The sequence below is a fragment of the Bubalus kerabau genome, chromosome 3, assembly GCF_029407905.1.
Source record: "Bubalus kerabau isolate K-KA32 ecotype Philippines breed swamp buffalo chromosome 3, PCC_UOA_SB_1v2, whole genome shotgun sequence".
Lineage (NCBI taxonomy): Eukaryota > Metazoa > Chordata > Mammalia > Artiodactyla > Bovidae > Bubalus > Bubalus kerabau.
This window is the reverse complement of record NC_073626.1, coordinates 115,950,585-115,971,949: the sequence shown is the minus strand read 5'-3', so window position 1 is coordinate 115,971,949 and position 21,365 is coordinate 115,950,585. Positions and strand designations below refer to the sequence as shown.

Here is a 21,365-nt window from a genome sequence, read left to right as displayed (position 1 = left end):
TTGTCTCATTGTCAAAGAAATTTTTCTATAGTTAGAGGGAGAGGAGAGGACTTAATCATAAAAGCTTAGGAATTGAATTTGAGGTTCATACTTTAAAAAATTCAGTAGTGGATAGTTTTAAATTTCAAATCATTCTAATCATTTAAACTATATGATATCACATATTATTTGCAGTCATTTTTTACCTTAATTAGTTTTATTATGAATAATAAATTCATGTTCAGTGCAGAGAAAATTTAAAAATGGGCAAAAACCCTATGTTTAGTAGTCAGATTGTCTAGTTGCAAACTGTTTAATAGTCAACTCTAATTCAAGCGAAAAATCAGTTTTTTGGATAGATACTTAGTAACTCAAATGTTTAATTGGGACCATTGTAGAACCAGGCTCAGAAAATAGCCTTGAGCCAAGCCTGCCTAGTTGTCTGGTTCATAACCCAGGTTACACTGCATTGTTGTGGAGTGCTGGCCCACTGTGAATTCCTAACTGTGCTTACAGATTTAGATTCTCAGACTCGAGTTGCCAGTTAGTCAAGCATCACTGAAGAGTGGAGAAATGAAGTAATTGACCCTTTTGACTTCTATATTCTCTGAACATAACAAGTGAGATCAGAATCTAGACAGGAGGGAAAAAAAAAATCACTAAATTTATAATCACCTACTCATAGGTGCTCACTGACCACAGCTTGCTATATGTGCTTCTAGCCATTTTTCATATATATGAATTAGGTGTGTATATATACATGTTTATATGTATATATGCAGCAGATCCCCCAACACCACCCTCAAGCTGATTTGCTAGGAGAACTTGTAGGACTCAATGTATAGCTGTGCTCATGCTTATTTACTAAGCAAAAGGATATGGTGCAAAAATCAGCAAAGGGAGAAGGCATATGGGGTGAGGTCCAGAGCAGATGAAGGACAAACTTCATCTTCCCATGTAGTCACACAGGACACATTCAATTCCCCCAGCAATGAATTGTGACAGTATGTGTGAAAAGCTGTCTACCAGGGAAGCTCACTAGAGGCTCAGCACTTAGAAGTTTTAATCAGAGACTGGTCATGTAGGCACCCTCTGGCTACCATGCACCAGAAGGAAACCAGATATTTCCATCAACCATGTTTTTGGCACAGGTAATTTAGGCACAGGGAATGATGGGAACCCTCCTGAAATTCAAGTTCCCAGATGCCAAACCAGGGACTAGCCTTGCAAGTAATCCTTTCTCAGTGTTAGGCCTGCTATGGTAACTTTTTTTTGCACAGTATTTTTATTTATTTTATAAATATATGTCATCATACATTTTTTGTGGCTTGTTATTTTATAATTTTACATGAAAAGTTTCTGAAATCTAATTTTCATCTATAAAAAGAGGTCAGCAAACTATGACCTGTGGACCAAATCTGACCAGTGGCCTGTTTTTATATATATAATGAGCTAAATTACCATAGTTTAACGGGCTGAACTCTGGATGGTGAAACTGAAGCCCAAAAGATGTCCCTACAGTTAGCCTATGAATGTGCCCGGAATCTGTATGCACTGTGGATGGTCTTCACGGGGCTAGGTCTTGTTCACCCCATGCCCTTCTCAAGATGCACCCCTTCTGATGTAATGGAGCTTAGGGATCCGCTCAGCCTCCAGCAGAGCCTGCACCAGGCTTCCAGCAGATCTGCTCAGAATTTGATGCCTCTTAGCCAATCTACCCTTCATGGGTCTCCACCAGGGAAAGCCACCCCAAGCACACCAAAGGCTCAGGGGGTGAAGTCTCAACGCAAGAAAATTATAGTGGAAATCATGCTCTCCAACCTCATGAGACAGTGAGACTTCCCCTCCCAGATCTCCTTCATCAGGAAGACTGGTGACGGTCAACCTCAAGGTCAAGCTGCACCAGTGCCTCCAGATGATGGACCCCGAGAGTCTTAGAGAGCAGCTGTCCCCAACCTTCCTGGCACCAGAAATGGCTTTCATGGAAGACCAGGGTGGGAGATGGTTTCAGGATGATTCAAGCACATGGCATTTATTATGTACTTTATTATTATTATTACCTCAGATCCCTGGCTTGGGAACATCCCTTGGAGAAGGGAATGGCAACCTACTCCAGTTTTCTTGCCTGGGAAATCCCGTGGACAGAGGAGCCTGGCAGGCTACAGTCCATGGGGTCGCAAAGAGACACGACTCAGTGACTAAACAACAAGGGACTAAAAGTGGTTTTACATTGTTGAGGGTTTTAAAAGAAGAAAACAAGAATATAGCAAACTATTGATACATGGCCCATAAGAAGCACAAAATACTTCCCAGAGGGTCCTTTATAGACAAAGTATGCCAATCCCTGAACTATAAAAATGATATTTTCAAAATTGAGATATAACTTATGTACCATAAAAGTCACAATTTTGAAGTATACAATTTAGTGTTTTTAGAGTTCAGAGTTGTGCAACCGTTAGTATCTAATTCCACAACATTTTCATTACCCCAAAAAGAAACCCCTCACCTCTTAACTATCACTACCTCCACCCCTCCCCCTGCCCCCGCCATCCCAGTCTCCCTAGGGCCTCTGGGTCTAGACTGATATTAATGTACTTTTTGCCTATATGGATTTGCCTTTTCTGGACATTTCATATGGCTTGGATTATACCATATGAGACCTTTTGCATCTGGCTGTTTTCACTTAGCATCTTTTAGAGGTTCATCCACATTGTAGCATGAATTAGAGTATCATTGCTTTTTGTGGCCATATAATATGCTGTCCTATGGAATAGTGCTACATTTTACTTAACTCATCAACTGACAAACATTTGGTTTACTTATACTTTCTGGTTATTATGTATAGCATGGTTTTTTCTTGCAGACATTAATATAAATGTGCCACCATTTGCTAAACCAGGTGCTTCCAGTTTTATTATATTACAAATCATGACCATTTTTAGCATACTTTTTTGGGCATATTTCCGGTTATTTACTAAGGACACAATTCTAGAAGTAGAATTGTTGAATCAGGTATATATACATTATTAAAGCTTACAGATATATTGTATGTTTTGTTTCAGTGAACTCCATTTAGCAACTACATGGCCCCACCTGACTGAAGGTATCGTTGTGGATAATGATGTTTATTCGTAAGTATGTTAAAAATAGTACATTAAGAGTCACAGATTTCAAAAGACTAACTGCCCAGTGGGTTAGCAGTTTTTCTTTGAATCAATTTCTGATATGGTTGTTTGCTTTTGTTTTTAAAGATCAGTTTTTAGACTGACTGATGTATATTAGAAATGTGTTTTAAGCTGTGGACTTTGGAGACGGGATCCTTAGTTCCAGGGTAATGAGCAGCCTGCATCTTACTTGGGCTTAACGAAGATGTCTCTAGTTAGTTTGGGAGTCAGTGCATAATTCTTTTGGACTTTTTGTAGCTGGTAAGAACATTTGATAAAGGACTTTGAAGAGATGATGGTCATTAAAAAATGTGGGAAGAACATTTGATTGTTAAATGCCATAAATAGCAAAACATCCATATATACTCCTGTGCAATGGAAAAATTGCACAGGAAAAAATTGAAAATTGCAGTGAGCCCTATCCCAGAAGAATGTGAGGAAAGAGGAATGTAATTTTGGTATCTTCTCATGCTTGATGCAAAACTGTGAGAAATAGGACAGGTTTTTTTTTTGTTTTTTTTTTTTAATAGTTAAAAGTGTTCTATTTTCTGATGGTAAAAGTAACACAAGCTTTTAAAATCAGATAATTTAGATGGGTATAAAGAAGAAAGATTACCTACAATTCTATTACTTAAAAAATTAGCAGTTAACATTTAAGGGTATTTCTATTTAAAGTATAAGTTTATATATTAATTTACTTTATTCATATAATACAGTTATTCATTGAATAGATGTAGATCTGTGTTGTCAGTTTGTAAAGTACTGCATAATATCCCATTAAGCGAATGCAGCATAATCGGTTTAACTGAGAAAATGGGGCACTTGATCTTGTGGAAATTTTTACAGTTTTCTTTTTTATTAATAAATAGTATAATAAAAACAGATTAGGATTATTGTACATTTTTGCTTGTTTCTCGTTTCTCATTTTGTTTCATTTATTCCTAAAATATTCTCATTAGGTTATCATTGTATGTTACCTGATCAGAATCATTTTTATGCTTTTTGATTAGTTTGTTCTGATTTTGGTTTTTCCTTTTGTACTTTTTTGTCTAAGAATTTTGTCTTAGGGTTTTATTTTTAAAAACTCATCTAAATGGTCTTCTGCATGTGAATAGCAGTAAGTTTAAGGGAGGCGAAATGGATTGCTTGTCCTTCTATATAATATTTTCATTAAAACTGCATTTTGGTAAATTTATGAACCTTGCAGATTGCTATAAATAGGATCTTGTGTTTATCATTTTGCATTTTAGTGATTTGGATCCTATGCAGGCTCCCCATTGGTCTGTTAGAGTTCGAAAAGCTGATAATCCTCAGTGTTTACTAGGTAAGATACTTATGTTCCTTTCCTGAAATACCACGTATTTGTCTCTTCTCCAGATCAGGAACACTGGATGTATTCTTTATACTTTATTTCACCTATCTGAAAATTTTTTTTAAGTTTTTTACATTGTGACCTTCTCAGTTAACATCATTAAAAATTAATCTTTGTCAACAGCAGTGACTCCTTCTGGTTATTCTTAAATAATAATAGCAGACTTTTTGTCATTCAGTTTTAACCAGTCTACACCTCAAAATTCTCTCATGTTTTCCCAGGATCTGAGTTTTATTTTCCTAACACTTTATGTTACTTCTTTTTTTCCTTCTGTGGCATACTCTGCTTCTTCCATTCTGGTTAGTGGAACCCTTTTTGTCTTTTGTCATCCCTCTACGCTTGCAGTATATAATAGGATGAACACTGAATTTGATGGTCTTATTAGAGCCTTTCTGTAGGGCTCTGTACTGTATCTGCAGATATATTTTCTGATAGAGGAAAAGAGGTGTAAATAATCTTGTACATGTCATAGGGATATTTGAAATGAAATAACAATATGTAAAAGTGAAAGTCATTCAGTCGTATCCAACTCTTTGCAACCCCATGGACTACACAGTCCATCAAATTCACCGGGCCAATACTGGAGTGGGTAGCCTTTCCGTTCTTCAGGGAATCTTCCCAAACCAGGGATCGAACCCAGGTCTCCTGCATTGCAAGCAGATTCTTTACCAGCTGAGCCACAAGGGAAGCCCAAGAATACTGGAATGGGTAGCCTATCCCTTCTCCAGCAGACCTTCCTGACCCAGGAATCAAACCGGGGTCTCCTGCATTGCAGGCAGATTCTTTACCAACTGAGCTATCAGGGAAACCCTGATATAACAGTATAGAAATGTATTTCTAGAACATTTAGAACATATAGAACATTTCTGTAACATTTTAGAAATGTTATAACATTATAGAAATACTTTAAAAACTATCATTTGCTCTTCAGGTCATAATTATTATTATTATATCCCATATCTAGAATTATCTTTCTCTTCCTGCTTTTGTAGATAATGTCTCTTTCATGAAGTCTTCTGAACCCATCTCCTCTTTCCAGTCTTTCTGTCTTATATTTAGTGGATGTGAAAATTATTTTTTACATTTCTGTGTTCATCCATGCCACATTTATTTCATACAGTGTGATACATTGCCATTCAGCTGATGGAGTTATTACTAAATATTTATTGATGACAGTATTGGGGCATTTCCATAAAGCTTTTTTTCCTGAGCTCTGTGTCATTCATCATGTTATTCATTAAATGCTAATTAGCATTTACGTATATAAGGTAAAATTCCTGCCATCTTTGTCTTAAGGTATAGGAAAGTAGTGAGGCTTCCCTGGTGGCTCAGTGGTAAAGAATCTGCCAGCCAATACAGGAGACGTGGAAGACGTGAGTTTGATCCCTGGGTTGGGAAGATACCCTGGAGAATAAATGGCTACCCACCAGTATTTGTGCCTAAGAAATTCCGTGGACAGAGGAGCCTGGCAGGCTTTCTAGGAGGTTGCAGAGAGTCAGACACACCTTGGTGACTAAAACAATAAGAACATTGGGAGGTAGGTAGAGGGTTGATACGACATGTTTTAGAGTTGGATAGACCTTGTTTTAAATCCTAGATCCACCAACTTCATGAGAAGAGATACTATTTATCTTATTCAGGCCAATAGTAATAATATTACTATGTCCAATTATTTTTCCTTTCATTCTAGAGGGAATTATAAGAAGAAACTTTTAATATCCTGGGACATAGAGGGAAGGTAAAAGCAAGGCTACCTTTGAAATGGGATTAATTTTTTGCATTGGTTGGAGAAACTGAATGGTTCCTTTTCTTTCTTTTTTTTTTTTTATGTCAAACTTGATGCATTTTTATGACCAGAATTGCAACAAGAGTGGCAAGTGTCTTATTTTTTTTATACTGGGTCAAGACTAATCTCATGGGCTTGCTCAGATGTTAACCTCTTGACTGGAAGGGCAGGTAGATCATGCAAGAGTTCAATTTTTTTTTAAATTTCTATGAGAATATAGTTGCTTTATAATGTGTTTCTGTTGTACAGCACAGTGAATCAGTTACATGTATACATATATCTCTTCTTTTTAAAATTTCTTTCCTACTTAGATCAGTGCAGAGCACTGAGTAGAGTTCCCTTGAATGTTTTTTTTTCTGCCATATGTTGAAAGTGAAAGTGAAGTCGCTCAGTCATGTCTGACTCTTTGCGACCCTATGGACTACACCCTGCTAGGCTCCTCCATCCATGGGATTTTCCAGGCAAGAATACTGGAGTGGGTTGCCATTTCCTTCTCCAGGAGATCTTCCTGACCCAGGGGTTGAACTCAGGTCTCCCGCACCACAGACTCTACCATCTGAGCCACCAGGGAAGCAGTATGTTAGTTAATAGCTTTTGTGAGAAGACATGTATCTTTATTTATAGGACTGACTTCTTTCAGTTACATTTCAAAAATAAGTAACATTTTTTCTGTGTAGGTGATTTTGTCACTGAATTTTTTAAAATTTGCCGTCGAAAGGAGTCAACTGATGAGATTCTTGGACGATCCACATTTGAGGAAGAAGGGAGAGGTGACTTACCTTTTTCTCTTTTTTAAAGTTCTTTTCAAATGTCTAACTCTTTCACACATTTTCCAGCAACTTGTCATCTATTTTTCTCATTCAGGTTATATTAGGGAATCAAGTTTTGATGAACTAAACAGCTCCCATTTTCTCTTGGCTATACCCTGAACTTAAAACATTGTGTGATTAATAAGAAAATGTAAGATATTTTTAAAAACAGTTTTAGAGGTTTATTTTTGAAGTTCCTGGGCAGAAATTGTTACACCTTTGTTAATCATGCATTCATATAAAGTTGAACGTGTATTAATGAAAAGTCACTGATGAAAAGAGTGACTGAAGTATTCTGTACAGTCATCAGTTTATTCATCACTTTAACCTGCTAGGGTTGGTGATGTAATATGTATTCATTTCTATTCTTTTTATAGAAATTGCTGATATAACTCATGCTTTGTCAAAGTTGACAGAGCCTGCACCGGTTCCAATTCATAAATTATCAGTCTCTAACATGGTGCACACTGCAAAGAAGAAAATACGGAAACACAGAGGTGTAGAAGAATCACCACTGAATAATGATGTCCTCAATACTATTCTCTTGGTAACTAAATGTAATGTTTTTATGTGTCTGTATGTGCACTCATTTATTATCTATGCAGTCCCATCTGTGTGGCAGGTACTGGATGGGGATATAAAACGAGTAAAACACAGTCTCCACATTCAGAGTTGCCACTGGTGTAGTGGGAATAAGAAAAATGAACGTAATTACAGTACCATGTTACATGTAAGAATTCTGGCAAAGGGCCTGTGAGAACACAGCAGAGGAGTGCATCTGTCTGTCTGAGCAGTGGGAATCAGTGAGAGCTTCATAAAGAGGGGACAATTGAGCTAGTCATAAATGGATGAAGGTTTAGAAGTGGATGAATTGCAGAGGCCTGAGAGAGCATATCGGATAATCTGGTAGATTGCAGGGCACTTCCCAGAGGCGGGTCAGGGATGAGACTGGAGAGTAGCTGGTGAAGTGCTTGCTGAAGCATGGGACTTTAGTTTAATGCCATTTTAAGCAGGAGGTTGACATGATCAAGATGGTATTCTTGAAAACTTTATAGCAAGTACTAGAAGGGGCTAGGGTGTCTCCTAGGTATAGGTTGGTGGAACAGGTCCAGCCCAGGAACCATACACACCAGGGTTAATCTTGATTTGTTGTTTGACTTTGAACAAGCCATTTAAGTTCAGTTTCTTCATCTGAAGTGAATCTAATAAAAGCCTGTGAGGTTGTTGGACGGATTAAAGGACCTTCTGTTACACTGGTATTTAATAGAACTTTGCTGCTGCTGCTGCTGCTAAGTCACTTCAGTCATGTCCGACTCTGTGCGACCCCAGAGACGGTAGCCCACCAGGCTTCCCCGTCCCTGGGATTCTCCAGGCAAGAACACTGGGTTGCCATTTCCTTCTCCAATGCATGAAAGTGAAAAAATAAAGTGAAGTCGCTCAGTCGTGTCTGACTCTAGCGACCCCATGGACTACAGCCTATCAGGCTCCTCTGTCCATGGGATTTTCCAGGCAAAAGTACTGGAGTGGGGTGCCATTGCCTTCTCTGAGAACTTTGCTAAATGATAGCTATTCTTACTATAATTGTAGTTATAATCTTACTTCTGACAACCTGTGCATTAAGACATTCTTGGGAAAAACCTTTAAGAGTAGTGCAATGAAAAGAATATAGGACTTGAAAACTTGAAGTTAATTTTAGCCCTGCTGTTTATCTGAGCAAGACTTTTAGCCAGATTTTTAGTTCGTTTATTTGTAAGAGGTGTGGGCACTGATACATAGCTCACGTAGTGGTATGAAAATAGGATACTGTGTATAAATGTGCTTACTAGTGGATGTTGACACTTGGTTGTTCCTCTCCTTAAGAAGAAAAATCTCTTCAGCATGTTCTGTCAGTTCAGTTCAGTTCAGTTGCTCAGTCGTGTCCGACTCTTTGCAACCCCATGAATCACAGCACGCCAGGCTTCCTTGTCCATCACCAACTCCTGGAGTTTACCCAAACTCATGTCCATCGAGTCGGTGATGCCATCCAGCCATCTCATCCTCTGTCATCCCCTTCTCTTCCTGCCCCCAATCCCTCCCAGCATCAAGGTCTTTTCCAATGAGTCAACTCTTCGCATGAGGTGACCAAAGTATTGGAGTTTCAGTTTCAGCATCAGTCCTTCCAATGAACACCCAGGACTGATCTCCTTTAGGATGGACTGGTTGGATCTCCTTGCAGTTCAATGGACTCGCAAGAGTCTTCTCCAACACCACAGTCCAAAAGCATCAATTCTTCAGCGCTCAGCTTTCTTCACAGTCCAACTCTCATATCCATACATGACCACTGGAGAAATCTCTTCAACATGTTCTGTTCAGTTCTGTAGTACATGGCAAAGTATGCAAAGGAGTCACAAGTCAGCGGTACCACAAAACACTTGGGGAGATTAGTGATTAAAGGATTGAAAGTAAATTTCAGTAAAGAAGGCCCCTTCTTAAGGATACATCCTTAAGAGATTTTATTCCAATTATGTAGCTCAGTTGTATGCACTGCAGTTTTTTTTAACCCCTCTGCACACCCTCACATATGCACCCTCACCCTCACATAAATCCTCACGTGTATTAACAGAAATCATGTAGAAAAGATTCATCGGTCATTACAGGTTTAGTCTGCTTCCCACTTTATCTTACCAGATACTCTGTAAGTATCTCGTAAGATAAAATTATGGGTCTTTAATGTCATACTTGTAGCATTTCATATATGAAAACCTGTGGGTTGTATTTCTCTATGGAGCCTCACAAACGTTTGGGTATTTCCGATTTTTCTTTTATAATTTTATCTATTTAATAATAACACTTTTTAAAAAATTTAATGACCTTGGATGAGCCTGAAATCATAGTATACAGATTCTGGTTTTGCATTCTGTGAACTAAACAATTCACAGAACCTCGTGGTTACATTTAAGAAAAATCTGATTTTAAAATTGACTAGTCACTCTGTTTTTTGGAGAAAAATAGAAAATATTTGAGATAGTGTAGAACCAACTGGCTGATACAGTAAGAGCATTCTCATTGTTTTAAAAACATAAGCATTAAAATGTCAAATGGTGTTTATAAGAATTACAAAAGTCTGCAAAGTAAGAAATTTCATTGAAAATGTGATTATTTTCTTTCTTTCCCATAAGTTCTTATTCCCTGATGCTGCTTCTGAGAAACCATTAGATGGGACTTCTTCAACAGACAATAGTAATCCTCCACTAGAGAGTGAAGAATATGTAAGTTAATTAATGTTAAATATTTAAAATGCATTGAATTTCTAGGGATTTTGCTATATTTCTAGCAACAGTCATGAAATCTACTTCACAACAATGGCTACTGTAAACAGTTTTATATCTCTATACCTGTCATTTAAGCTCTTCCTCAGTTTAACAAAGACTTGGATGAGGAAAACATGATAATTTTCTAGCATTCACTATAAAACTTTCTCTGTTGTGAAATAAAGATCTTTTTATTGTAAAAATCACCTTAGGAAAACTTGAGTGATGATTATGGCCTCCATTCAGTGACCTACTATAGAACGTTAACATAGATACATATTTTGGGTAAAAGAAGTTTTCTGGAAATAATGAAAAAATATACTGTGTATGGTTATAGGCTATCCTTCAGTTTAAACTTTTCATAAGTCATCAAATTTATGTTTTGCAATGGATTCTTCTTTATATTTCAAAACTAGACAGAGGGTAGAAAATTCTTTAATTGAAGTAATGTGTAAAATGAAGTACAATTTTCATATTTTCCTTTTTGAAGTCTTTGATAAGTTGAGAAATAAGTTTAAATGACTGGTGTAGAGATATATCAAATTGTTAACAATACTGTTAGAAAGTGATTTCATGAAGTGAGAGGGAAAAGCAGGGCTTTTCATTTTTAGTTTATACAGTTCTGATTTTATGCTTTTGGTTTTGGCAAGTGTGTATTCATTTGTAATTATAAGATTTTTATAACACATGAAATTTAGAGTATATCTTAAAGATTTCACAGAAGAAACTGAAAGCTGTACCTTTAGCCTCACTAAAATATAGTGTCACTTTTTGATCCTTGTAGAGATCTTGAAAACATGGAGCTGCCTAAGAAAAATTTAGGCAATAATGTTTTAGACATTTGATAAAAGCCTGGCTGTTAGGATAGATTAATTTCAGGTATTAAAATCTCTGCCTACACAGTTTCTGATTATACATGTAAATATATTGTTAACAAGTTTTTTTGTTTCTATTTTGTTAAATTTAGAATCTCTACAATCAGTTCAAATCTGCACCGTCTGATAGTTTAACATACAAGTTGGCTTTGTGTCTTTGTATGATCAATTTCTACCATGGAGGACTGAAAGGAGTGGCACATCTCTGGCAGGAATTTGTTCTTGAAATGCGTTTCAGATGGGAAAACAACTTTCTGATTCCAGGGTAATAATTTCAATTCCCGATTGTAAAGAGATAGTATTTTTATTTGTTCACAAAATTTGACTTCTGACTCATTAATTCTCCTCTTGTAGGGAAATCTGCCCCAAGAAAATGGTAAGAAACTTAGGATATGATTTCTGTTCATTGGTGTTCACTATAATAGGAAGAAAAAGTTAATCTAATTATCAGACATTAAGTTAGTTCAGTCGCTTGGTCATCTCTGACTCTTTGTGACCCCATGAACTGCAGCATGCCAGGCTTCCCTGTCCATCACCAACTCCCGGAGTCTTCTCAGACTCATGTCCATCGGGTCGGTGATGCCATCTGACCATCTCATCCTCTGTTGTCCCCTTCTCCTCTAGCCTTAGATCTTTCCCAGCATCAGGGTCTTTTTCAATAAAGAGTGGTTAAATAAATCATCATGTATTTCTATAATGGAGAGTTTTTTTCCAAGAATCCCTATTAACATAGAAGATGATCGCAATATTTGTGGTAAAAGTAGACTGTAGTGTTAGGTATACAGTGCTTTCAACTATGCTGATAGAGAATATTAGAAAATATAAAGAATATATATAGAAATATGTATAGAAAAATAATGGGAAATAAATATAACAAAATGTTAACAGTAGTTTAGTTGGAGGGAAAACATCTTTAGAGTTCAGAAGTTTGGGTGTTAAATATTACCTATAATTTTTTTATATAGCTTATGTTGACAGTTCATTTAAAGGTTTAGCATATATGTTGATACTGTATAGGTTACTGTTCATTTGCCCATCCTACTCAAACTAAGGGAGGAGACTAATGATATTGGTAATACAAAATGGTAACTGATCCAAAAAGGTTTACTAAGTCATTTGCCAGCCTCTACTTAACTGGATTCTCTCTTGGCTAATTACTGGGAACCACCTCATTTAGATTAGAGGAAATCCAGGCTCCCTTCAGCAAAAGAGAGGTGGAGATCAATGGATTTTATATTGAGAATCTACCATAATGATTGAGAACTGAATAAATAGTATAACTTCCTTTGTAGTGTTTGAAAAACTGCATGCTAGCTACTTCCTAGGGTGGATTTCAAGGCTTTCCATTTTTTAAGTTTCTGTTAGCTTGAGAGGTATCACTACTTTGCTGTTGCGTTTTGTCTCTTGTACTTGCTGTTGGTAAATTATGGACTAGGAGAATAAAATAAATTTTGATCTTTTAATTTTATTTGCTCCATCTAAGTTGCCTGATCTGTAGAAGTCTAGTTTTGCTTTCTTATCTATGTGGTTTAAATATATGGTGGTATAAAAATATGCATATCTGAAGCAATTCTACTGATAAGCTTTTTTCTACTACTTTACTTGATAGATTAGCAAGTGGACCTCCAGATCTGAGATGCTGTTTACTGCATCAGAAGCTACAGGTAAAAATATCCCAGTGGCAGTATATAATTTGTGACAGTGGTTAGGTCAAGTTATTCTGACATTAAATATAATAATAGATTATAGGCTATTTTCATTGTGCTGCTGTAGGTTACTTAAGTCACTGTCATTCACACCAAGGTCCAGGGAAAGGGTGGAGACTGAAAATAAAATACTCAGGCAGTGGATAAATTTTTACTGTAACTGTCACTGGTGGAACAGCAATTTCCTCAGTCCTTGTCCTTGCAAAGGAAAAAATTCATTCGAGAGATATAGAACAGTTTTAAGCAGCAGCATTTTTGTTAAGCAAAGAGAAAATAAGCTGTCATGAAAGGATGAGAATGGGCAGTCTAGAAACCAGAAACTGCCCTGAAGTGGGGGTAGGGTTGGTTTTTCAGAGTGGTAGAAATTCTCTTCCTATGTCTTGTGTTATTTGACAAGTTGATTGACAGCTTTAGCTTATATAACTTGTATCCTTGTGCATAGGTGCTTACCCATAAGCACCCAAGCAAAACCCACAGAGGGCGGGCAAAAACTGCAATGCTGGTTTATTACAAACACAGTGTAATAAGCCCTGGGTTATTACTTGGAGTCACCTTTTAGGTCTTGGTGCCCTTGTGCTGGCAGTTTTTGTCTAGCTTTCTCCTAGTAAGGCTGGTAACTTAGGGATCCTTGACCACAAAAGCAAGGGTCTCTGGGTATATTCTGATCACCAGTGTCCAGGATGGGGAAGGAAGAATAACTCTGTCCAAGATATGGCTGGTACCCATGCATGTCTGACTAACAATTCATATATAATACTAAATATAATAATAATAAATAATTTTGTTTCTCTTTTCTTAAGATGTTAAATTGTTGTATTGAAAGAAAGAAGGCACGTGATGAGGGGAGAAAGACAAGTCCTTCAGATAATGTGACTAATACGTATTCAGGGGATGCTGGAAAATCTGGAGATCAGCTGGGGCCAGATAATTTGAGAGAGACAGATAAGGACAAAGGAGAGGTGGGAAAATCATGGGATTCTTGGAGTGACAGCGAGGAAGAGTTTTTTGAATGCCTAAGTGATACTGAAGAACTTAAGGGAAATGGACAAGAGAGTGGCAAGAAAGGAGGACCTAAGGAGATGGCAAGTTTAAAGCCAGAAGGACGACTCCATCAGCATGGGAAACTCACACTGCTACATAATGGAGAACCTCTCTACATTCCAGTGACCCAGGTGGGATGGGGACTGGTTCTTTAAGTTGTATTGTTGTTGTTGTTGTTATTGTTGTTTATATAACTTTACCCTAGTAGGAGATGATTACTTTGGATAAAGGCACTTCTTTAAACAGTCTGTGTCTAAAGATCTATAGATTTGAAATCTAAATAAACTATTGAGGTTTTTAGGTCTACTATTTGTGCAACTGAGAAATGTTTTGAAGTTTCAGTAGATAGAACTTCATCATGTATACAGTGACCTGTTAGTTCTTCGGGTGTTTAAAAAAAACAAAATCCAAAAATATTGGTGGGAAGAACAAAAGTAAAAACGCTTGATTTGTGTAATTAGTTCTTATCTGTTCAATATATAGTTGAACACATTTTATACCCTTAGGAAGTGGAATAGCAATAGCTCAAGACCTAAGGAAGAGCAATGGTTTTTGGATTTTTGGGGGTTTTTTTGCATAGGTAATAAGTGAGTATATTTTATTGTGAAAATCTCAATCTAGAAAAAGTGAAAGTCACCACCCATTAATTCCAGTTCTTATCTGTATAAATAACCATTATTATTGGTTTGGATTATAGTTTTCTATACCTATTTCTATGCACTGATGTATGTATACATATGCATATGATACACAGTTTTGTGGATTTTTAAAAATCTGTGTATTGATATGTAGCTTTTTAACCTAAAAGCTTGAAGATCTCTTCATGTCATTACATACAGATCTACTTCATCTCTTTAATTGCTGTATAATATTCCACAGGATGGAAGAGGCATAGTTTTACTCTTCCTCTCTTAATGCATAATATGTTATTTGAAGCTTATTGCTATTATCATGCTACAGTATAAATTCTTGTTTTTCAGTATTATCTGTTTCACATATGAGTGTTTCTCCAAGGGAGAAATGGAATTTCTATATAAACAAATATATAAGATATAAAATTCCTCTTCAAAAGGGCTGTACCTACTTTATTCCCCATCATTGATGAGTATAGGAATAAGGGAATACCACTATCTCCCCAACTTTGTTTTCACACTTCCTTCATTCCATAAATATGTGTTGAGTACCTAGTATATGTCAGCCACTGTCTTGGGACTATAGGATTTTAGTAGCAAAATTATATAGTACACTTCTTGAGCTCATGTTACTTGTATTCATATTTTATTTAATTTTTTATAAAAAACTGACATTACCAGTCATAAAAGCTTTTGCCAATATGATGGGCAGAAGTGGTATCTCAATGTTCTAGATGGTATTTCTCTGATTTTGATGAACCTTAGTGTCTTTTTAGTATGTTTACAGCCTATAAGTTGCATTCCATTTTTACTTTAGTTGATGTTCTATTCTTATTGATTTATATGAGTCCTTTATATTTTAAATATAAATAATCTGTTATATACATTGTATATGTTTTCTCCTAGTTGTTTTAAAAACATGTCTATTTACTTACCTATTGAGTTATAAATTATAACTAAGGTGCACAAACTTCAAGTGACTAGTTTGAGTTTTTTCATATTTAGAGACCCATTTAACTACTACTCATATCAGGATACAGAAAATTCTCATCATGCTAGAATAGCAATGATCAATAGAACTTTCTTTGAAGATGAACATGAGTATTTTGTGCTCTTCAGTATTATAGCCATTATCTATCTATATGTACTATGTTATATAACTTCCCTATATCATTATTTTTAATGTACACAGTTTATAATTCAAGGGCCAGAGCTTTCTCCCAGACTCAAGTTTATAAATTCTCAATTGACTTGTGAGGCCAGTAGGAGTACTTGTTTAATTTGGTTTCTGGAGAGACTTCATTCAAGCCCTTAGTGGTCAGCTGATCAAAAGGAATTATGTTCCTCATCTTCTCCAACTCTTTCTCATAGTCCTAAATCCTGGTCTTTGGGAGAGACAAAAACTCAGCACAGCTTTTCACATCTTCTTTTCTTCAGCATCCACCTGGGCAGTGTATTAATCCTCTGATATAGGAGCCTTTGGACTTCCTTGGTATCTCAGCTAGTAAAGAATCTGCCTGCGATGCAAGTGACCCTGGTTCGATTTCCGAGTCAGGAAGATCCCCTGGAGAAGGGATCGGCTACGCATTCCAGTATTCTTGGGCTTCCCTGGTGGCTCAGTGGGTAAAGAGTCCATGTGCAATGCTGGAGACCTGAGTTGGATTCCTGGGTTGGGAAGCTCCCCTGGAGGAGGGCATGGCAACTCCAGTATTCTTGCCTGGAGAATCCCCATGGACAGAGGAGTCTGGCAGGCTACAATCCTTGGGGTTGCAAAGAGCTGGACTGAGCAACTAAGCACAGCAGAGGAACCTTTAGGGCATTAAACTTCTTCTCAAAGTCATCCATCAATCTGGCTTTTGCCACGTTTGCCTTGTAGTAAGCCCAGTCGATGGCAGGTGGCTTCTCAGGCAGAGTAGCCAACCTGGAAGTGAGGGTCTTATTCCAGGACTTCAAGGAGTTAGCCACAGCCTTCTGGTTTCGGGGGATGGTCTCCCCAAAAGCTGTCTAGTCAGTGGCTTTTAGAGCAAGTTTCCATCCAGCCATCTTAAGAACCTTCACCAACCCCAGGTGGCCCACTAATTGGAGGATAATTGCTTCACAATATTGTGTTAGTTTCTGCCATATATCAGCATGAATCAGCCATAGGTATACATATGTCCACTCCCTTCTCAGTACTCTTCATAATTTCAATCATTTTAATTTTTGCCTTTCTGGTGGTGGTTTGGTACTATCTCATGTTTTCATTTCTCTGATGAATAATAATACTGAATACATTTTCATATATTTATTGCCCATTTGAATATTTTCCTGGTGAAGTGCCTGTTCAAGACCTTTACCTATTTTTCAAAAGTTAGTTGTCTTTTTTCTTATTGTTTTATAGGAATTCTTCACATATTTTCAATCTGAGTCCTTAGTTATATGTGTATATGTGTGTGTGTATGTGTATATATATATATATATATATGTAACAATTTCTCCTAGTCTGTGCATTGCTTATTCACTTTCTTAATGATGCTTTTTGTTGAATAGACATTCTTAATTTTAATAAAGTCTGATCTACCAATGTTTTTCTAATGTAGATACTGCTTTTGTGTCCCATTAAGAAATTAACTACCCTGAGGTCCTGGAGATACTCTTGTGTTTCCTTCTGGAAGGTTTATAGTTTTGCCCATCATATTTATGTTTGTGATCCATCTTAGATTGACTGTGTGAGGAAGAGGTTAAGATTCTCTTTTTCTGTAAGGATGTACAGTTGTTTTCCAACACCATTTTATTAAAAAGACCTACCTTTTTCCATAGAGTGGCACTGATGTTTTTGTCATAAATCATGTGACTGTATGTGTGTTGGTTTATTTCTGGACTGTTCTGTTAGTCCCTTTGTTTATCCTTGTGTCAGTAATGTACTGTTATTATTACTGTAGCTTTATAAAAATCTTTCTGTCTTATAACTTTTCTGACTTTGTTCTTCAAGATTATCTTGGCTATTCTTTTCATTTTTATGTAAATTTGGGAAACTATCCATTTCCACATACAAAATTATCCTGTTGAGATTTTAATTTATTTATCAGATTTAGCATTGCATTGAATTGGAGAGAATTGACATCTTAACAATATTGAGTCTCATAATCACGAAATGTCTTTCATTTTATTTAATATTTCCTTTACTTTCCCTTATCAGTGTTTTTTAGTTGTTATTTTAAAAAAGGTTTATTTGACTGTGTTGTCTTTGTTGTGATACGCAGATCTTCATGGCTTTATGCAGGATCTTTCACTGTGGCACATGGACTCTCTGGTTGCAGCTTGTGGGCTCTTTGGTTGTAGCATGCAGACTCCAGTGTGTGGGCTCAGTAGTTGTCAGACAGACTTAGCTGCTCTGCAGCATGTGGGATCTTAGTTTCCTGACCAGGGATCAAACCTGTGTCCCCTGCGTTGCCAGGCAGATTCTTAACCACTGGACCCACCAGGGAAGTCCCTGTTTTTTAGTTTTTAATATAGAGGTTTTTGTATATTTTTATTAGGTTTATGTCACAGTGTTTTTGATTTCTCAAATAAGGTAAATGGTGTTTTTAAATTTAATTTTTAATTTTTTCCCTAATATATAGCAATAGTTGATTGCTGTATATAGACTTTGAATCTAGTGATCTTATTACATTCACTTATTTCTAGTAGTTTGTAGATTATTTAGTTTTCTATATACACAATCATGTTGTCTGTTAATATAGACAATGTGAATTATGGTTTTCTGAACTGTACACTTTTTGATTGTCTTTCATGTCTTATTGCACTGGCTAGGACCTCAGGTACAGTGTTGAATAATGGAAATCCTCTTTTTAATTTCAGAATGAAATCATGTGACAGTCTTTAAGTGTATGTGATGTATGTATCATTTATTTTATGAAGGAGATTCCTATTCCTAGTTTCTGAGAGTTTATATCATAAACAGGTGTTGTACTTTATCAAATGTTTGTCCTGCATATTGAAATAATCATAAAATCATTGAGTTTTAAATGAAATAGTGTATGATAAGTTAATGATACCATGTTTAATTCAAAATAACCATTCAATTTTTAGCTATTATTTTCTGAGAATTTTTTCTTATATAAGACATAAGAGGCTAGTATTGCTTCCCAGGATGCAAGGATGTACTTAAAAGTTTTTGTGACTAGTTTTTGTATTCTGAAATGGGTTGATCACTTGTAATAATTGTGCAGTGGGATATTGGGGATGTTTGATAATTTGAAACATGGATTCTGTTAACTTTATTTCCTCGTTCATATTGTTTCTTTGCGAGGTGACTGTTATGACATTAATTTTGTTTGTTTGACGGGCCTAATCTTTTTGCTTCTTTATATGTTTTAAAAGTAAATTATGTTTTAGATATTTCATCACTAACATTTAGTATTAGGACAGAAATATTCTAATACTGGAAACCAAGTACTTATCTTTTCTAATTTTGTTAGGGTGCATGCAGTTGACATTGAGGTCTTGTGGCACAGACTGAGGTTTTGGAATCTAGCAGAACTAGATTTATAGCCTGGCACCACAAATTATTACTAGAAATGCTAGTACAAGTTATATTCTTTTCTGAGCCTTGTTTATCTCTCAAAAAATACATTAGTTTTCATTTTCTAGAATTTTATATAAATTTTATATAATTACAGTAACTTTTTTGTATGTGGGAAGTCTTTCAGCATAATTATTTTGAGATTCATGTATGTTGTGGAGAATCTTTTGAAGCAGGAGTTCTTAAGTAGTGGATTAGAACCAAACTAATAGCACTCAAAGTCAGCATCAGATAGATATCCTAGATTCTCTTTAGTTTGCTACTTTTATGACATTGGGCAAGACACTGTCTCCACACTGTTTCACTACATGTTAAATGCCCAGTTCACTTCTCAGTGATGAGATCATGTACATGAGAAAGCTTTGGGTATATTCACATGTGGTACATGTAAGAATTATAGTCCTGGGCTTCCCTGGTGGTTAAGAATCCACCTTGCAATGCAAGGGACACCAGATTGGTGCCTGGCCCAGTTAGGATCCCACATGCCACGTGGCAACAAAGCCCATGTGGCCACAAGTATTGAGCCCTGGCTCTAGAGTGGCAAGCTGCAACTGCTGAAACCCGTGTGCTTAGGGCCTGTGCTCTGCAACAAGAGAGGCCACTGCAATGAGAAGCCAGGGCACTGCAACTAAGAGTAACTGCCGCTCACTGTAACTAGAGAAAGCCCACACGCAGCAACAGAGACCCAGCACAGCCAGAAAAAAATAAGTCTTAAAAAAAAAAGGAAGAAGTATAGTCTTCATGCTACTTGCCACTTGTATTCCTCTTTTTTTTTAATTTATTTTTTATTTTTTAAAATATAAATTTATTTATTTTAATTGGAGGCTAATTACTTTACAATATTGTATTGGTTTTGCCATCCATCAACATGAATCCGCCACTGGTGTACACGTGTTCCCCATCCTGAACCCCACTCCCACCTCCCTCCCCATACCATCCCTCTGGGTCATCCCAGTCAGTGCGCCAGGGCCAGGGTGGGATGATTTGGGAGAATGGCATTGAAACATGTATAATATCATATGTATTCCTCTTGATCATGTTTTTCACTTACATTTTGTCTGAGTTCCCAGGTGGGAGGGGTAGTCAGTACCTCTTTCAGTCTCTTCCTTTCCTTTGGGAGGGGGCAAAATGACAATGAAAAGTAGTTTCTTTTCATGGAAATAATGAGGGAGTCTGCTCTTAAGTATATTGCTTCATTGGAGATTCATGTAACTTTTGAATTTGAGGAATTTTGATATCATAGGGAAAGTAGAATAAAAAGCTTATGATACAACCTAAGTATTTTGTCTATAATTGCAGACGTTTATTGAGTTTGTGCTCAGATCTGTTCTTTACAGCAACTGGGGTAATTGCTCAAGGTAACAGATCTGGGATTCAAATACAGGCATGTTGCTTCTAGAGCCCAAGCTCTTAACCACTCTGTCATGCTGCCTTACCAATTATTACTCACCCCCAAGTATCAGTGACCTTAAAAGTGATGTATGTTCATTGTAGAGACAAAACAAAAACTCACAATTCCATAATCCAGAGGTAATCACTGTTAAAGTACTTCCTTGCCCTTTTTTCCTGTATCCACCCATTTCCCTGTTATACATTCAGATTCTTTGAATTTTCATGCTGTTATAAATGATGCTACAGTGATATTTCTAGAAGTGGAATTATTGGGTCAGAGGGCATGATCATAAATGCTTGCCATGTATTGGTGGCCAGATTGTTGTCCGGGAAGATTTAATATTCTCTCCAACAGTGTTTGAAAGTGCCCCTGAAGGGTTGTTTCAAAAATGAGGATGATAACAAGGGAAAAAGTTACTTTCACAAGAAAAAAAGTTACTGTCTTCTGTTTGTTGCTGTGTTTTGAATGCTATACCTTTACATTTCTTCTACTTTATTTCTGAAAGATATCTGTGAAAATTACTTATCTCTGTGGCAGAGGTTCTCAACTGGGAACTGTGTTTGGGCTGCCAGGGGGTATTTGGCAAGGTCTGGAAGCACTTTTGATTGTCATGAGGTGGAGTGGTAACATAGGCGGTAGAGGTACTACTGCAATAGGCAGGAGCAGAGATACGCTGCTAAACATCCTAAAGTGTGTAGAAGAGGCTCCGCAACAGAGAATTATCCAATCTAAAATGTCAGTAGTATGAGACTGA

At 36.7% G+C, this 21,365-nt stretch overlaps 1 protein-coding gene and 1 pseudogene across 1 annotated transcript in view; one reads left to right on the top strand and one right to left on the bottom strand.

The window, feature by feature from the left end:
- RAB3GAP1 (RAB3 GTPase activating protein catalytic subunit 1) overlaps positions 1-21,365 on the top strand; it is a 219,026-nt gene that overhangs the window by 180,237 nt on the left and 17,424 nt on the right. Inside the window, exons 11-18 of the mRNA XM_055572747.1 lie at positions 3,042-3,110; positions 4,394-4,467; positions 6,979-7,071; positions 7,488-7,657; positions 10,269-10,358; positions 11,368-11,540; positions 12,885-12,939; positions 13,782-14,153. Coding sequence (XP_055428722.1) covers positions 3,042-3,110; positions 4,394-4,467; positions 6,979-7,071; positions 7,488-7,657; positions 10,269-10,358; positions 11,368-11,540; positions 12,885-12,939; positions 13,782-14,153 — 1,096 coding nt within the window. The remainder of the gene's footprint in view (positions 1-3,041; positions 3,111-4,393; positions 4,468-6,978; positions 7,072-7,487; positions 7,658-10,268; positions 10,359-11,367; positions 11,541-12,884; positions 12,940-13,781; positions 14,154-21,365) is intronic.
- LOC129646508 (ATP synthase subunit d, mitochondrial-like) lies at positions 15,887-16,697 on the bottom strand (annotated as a pseudogene).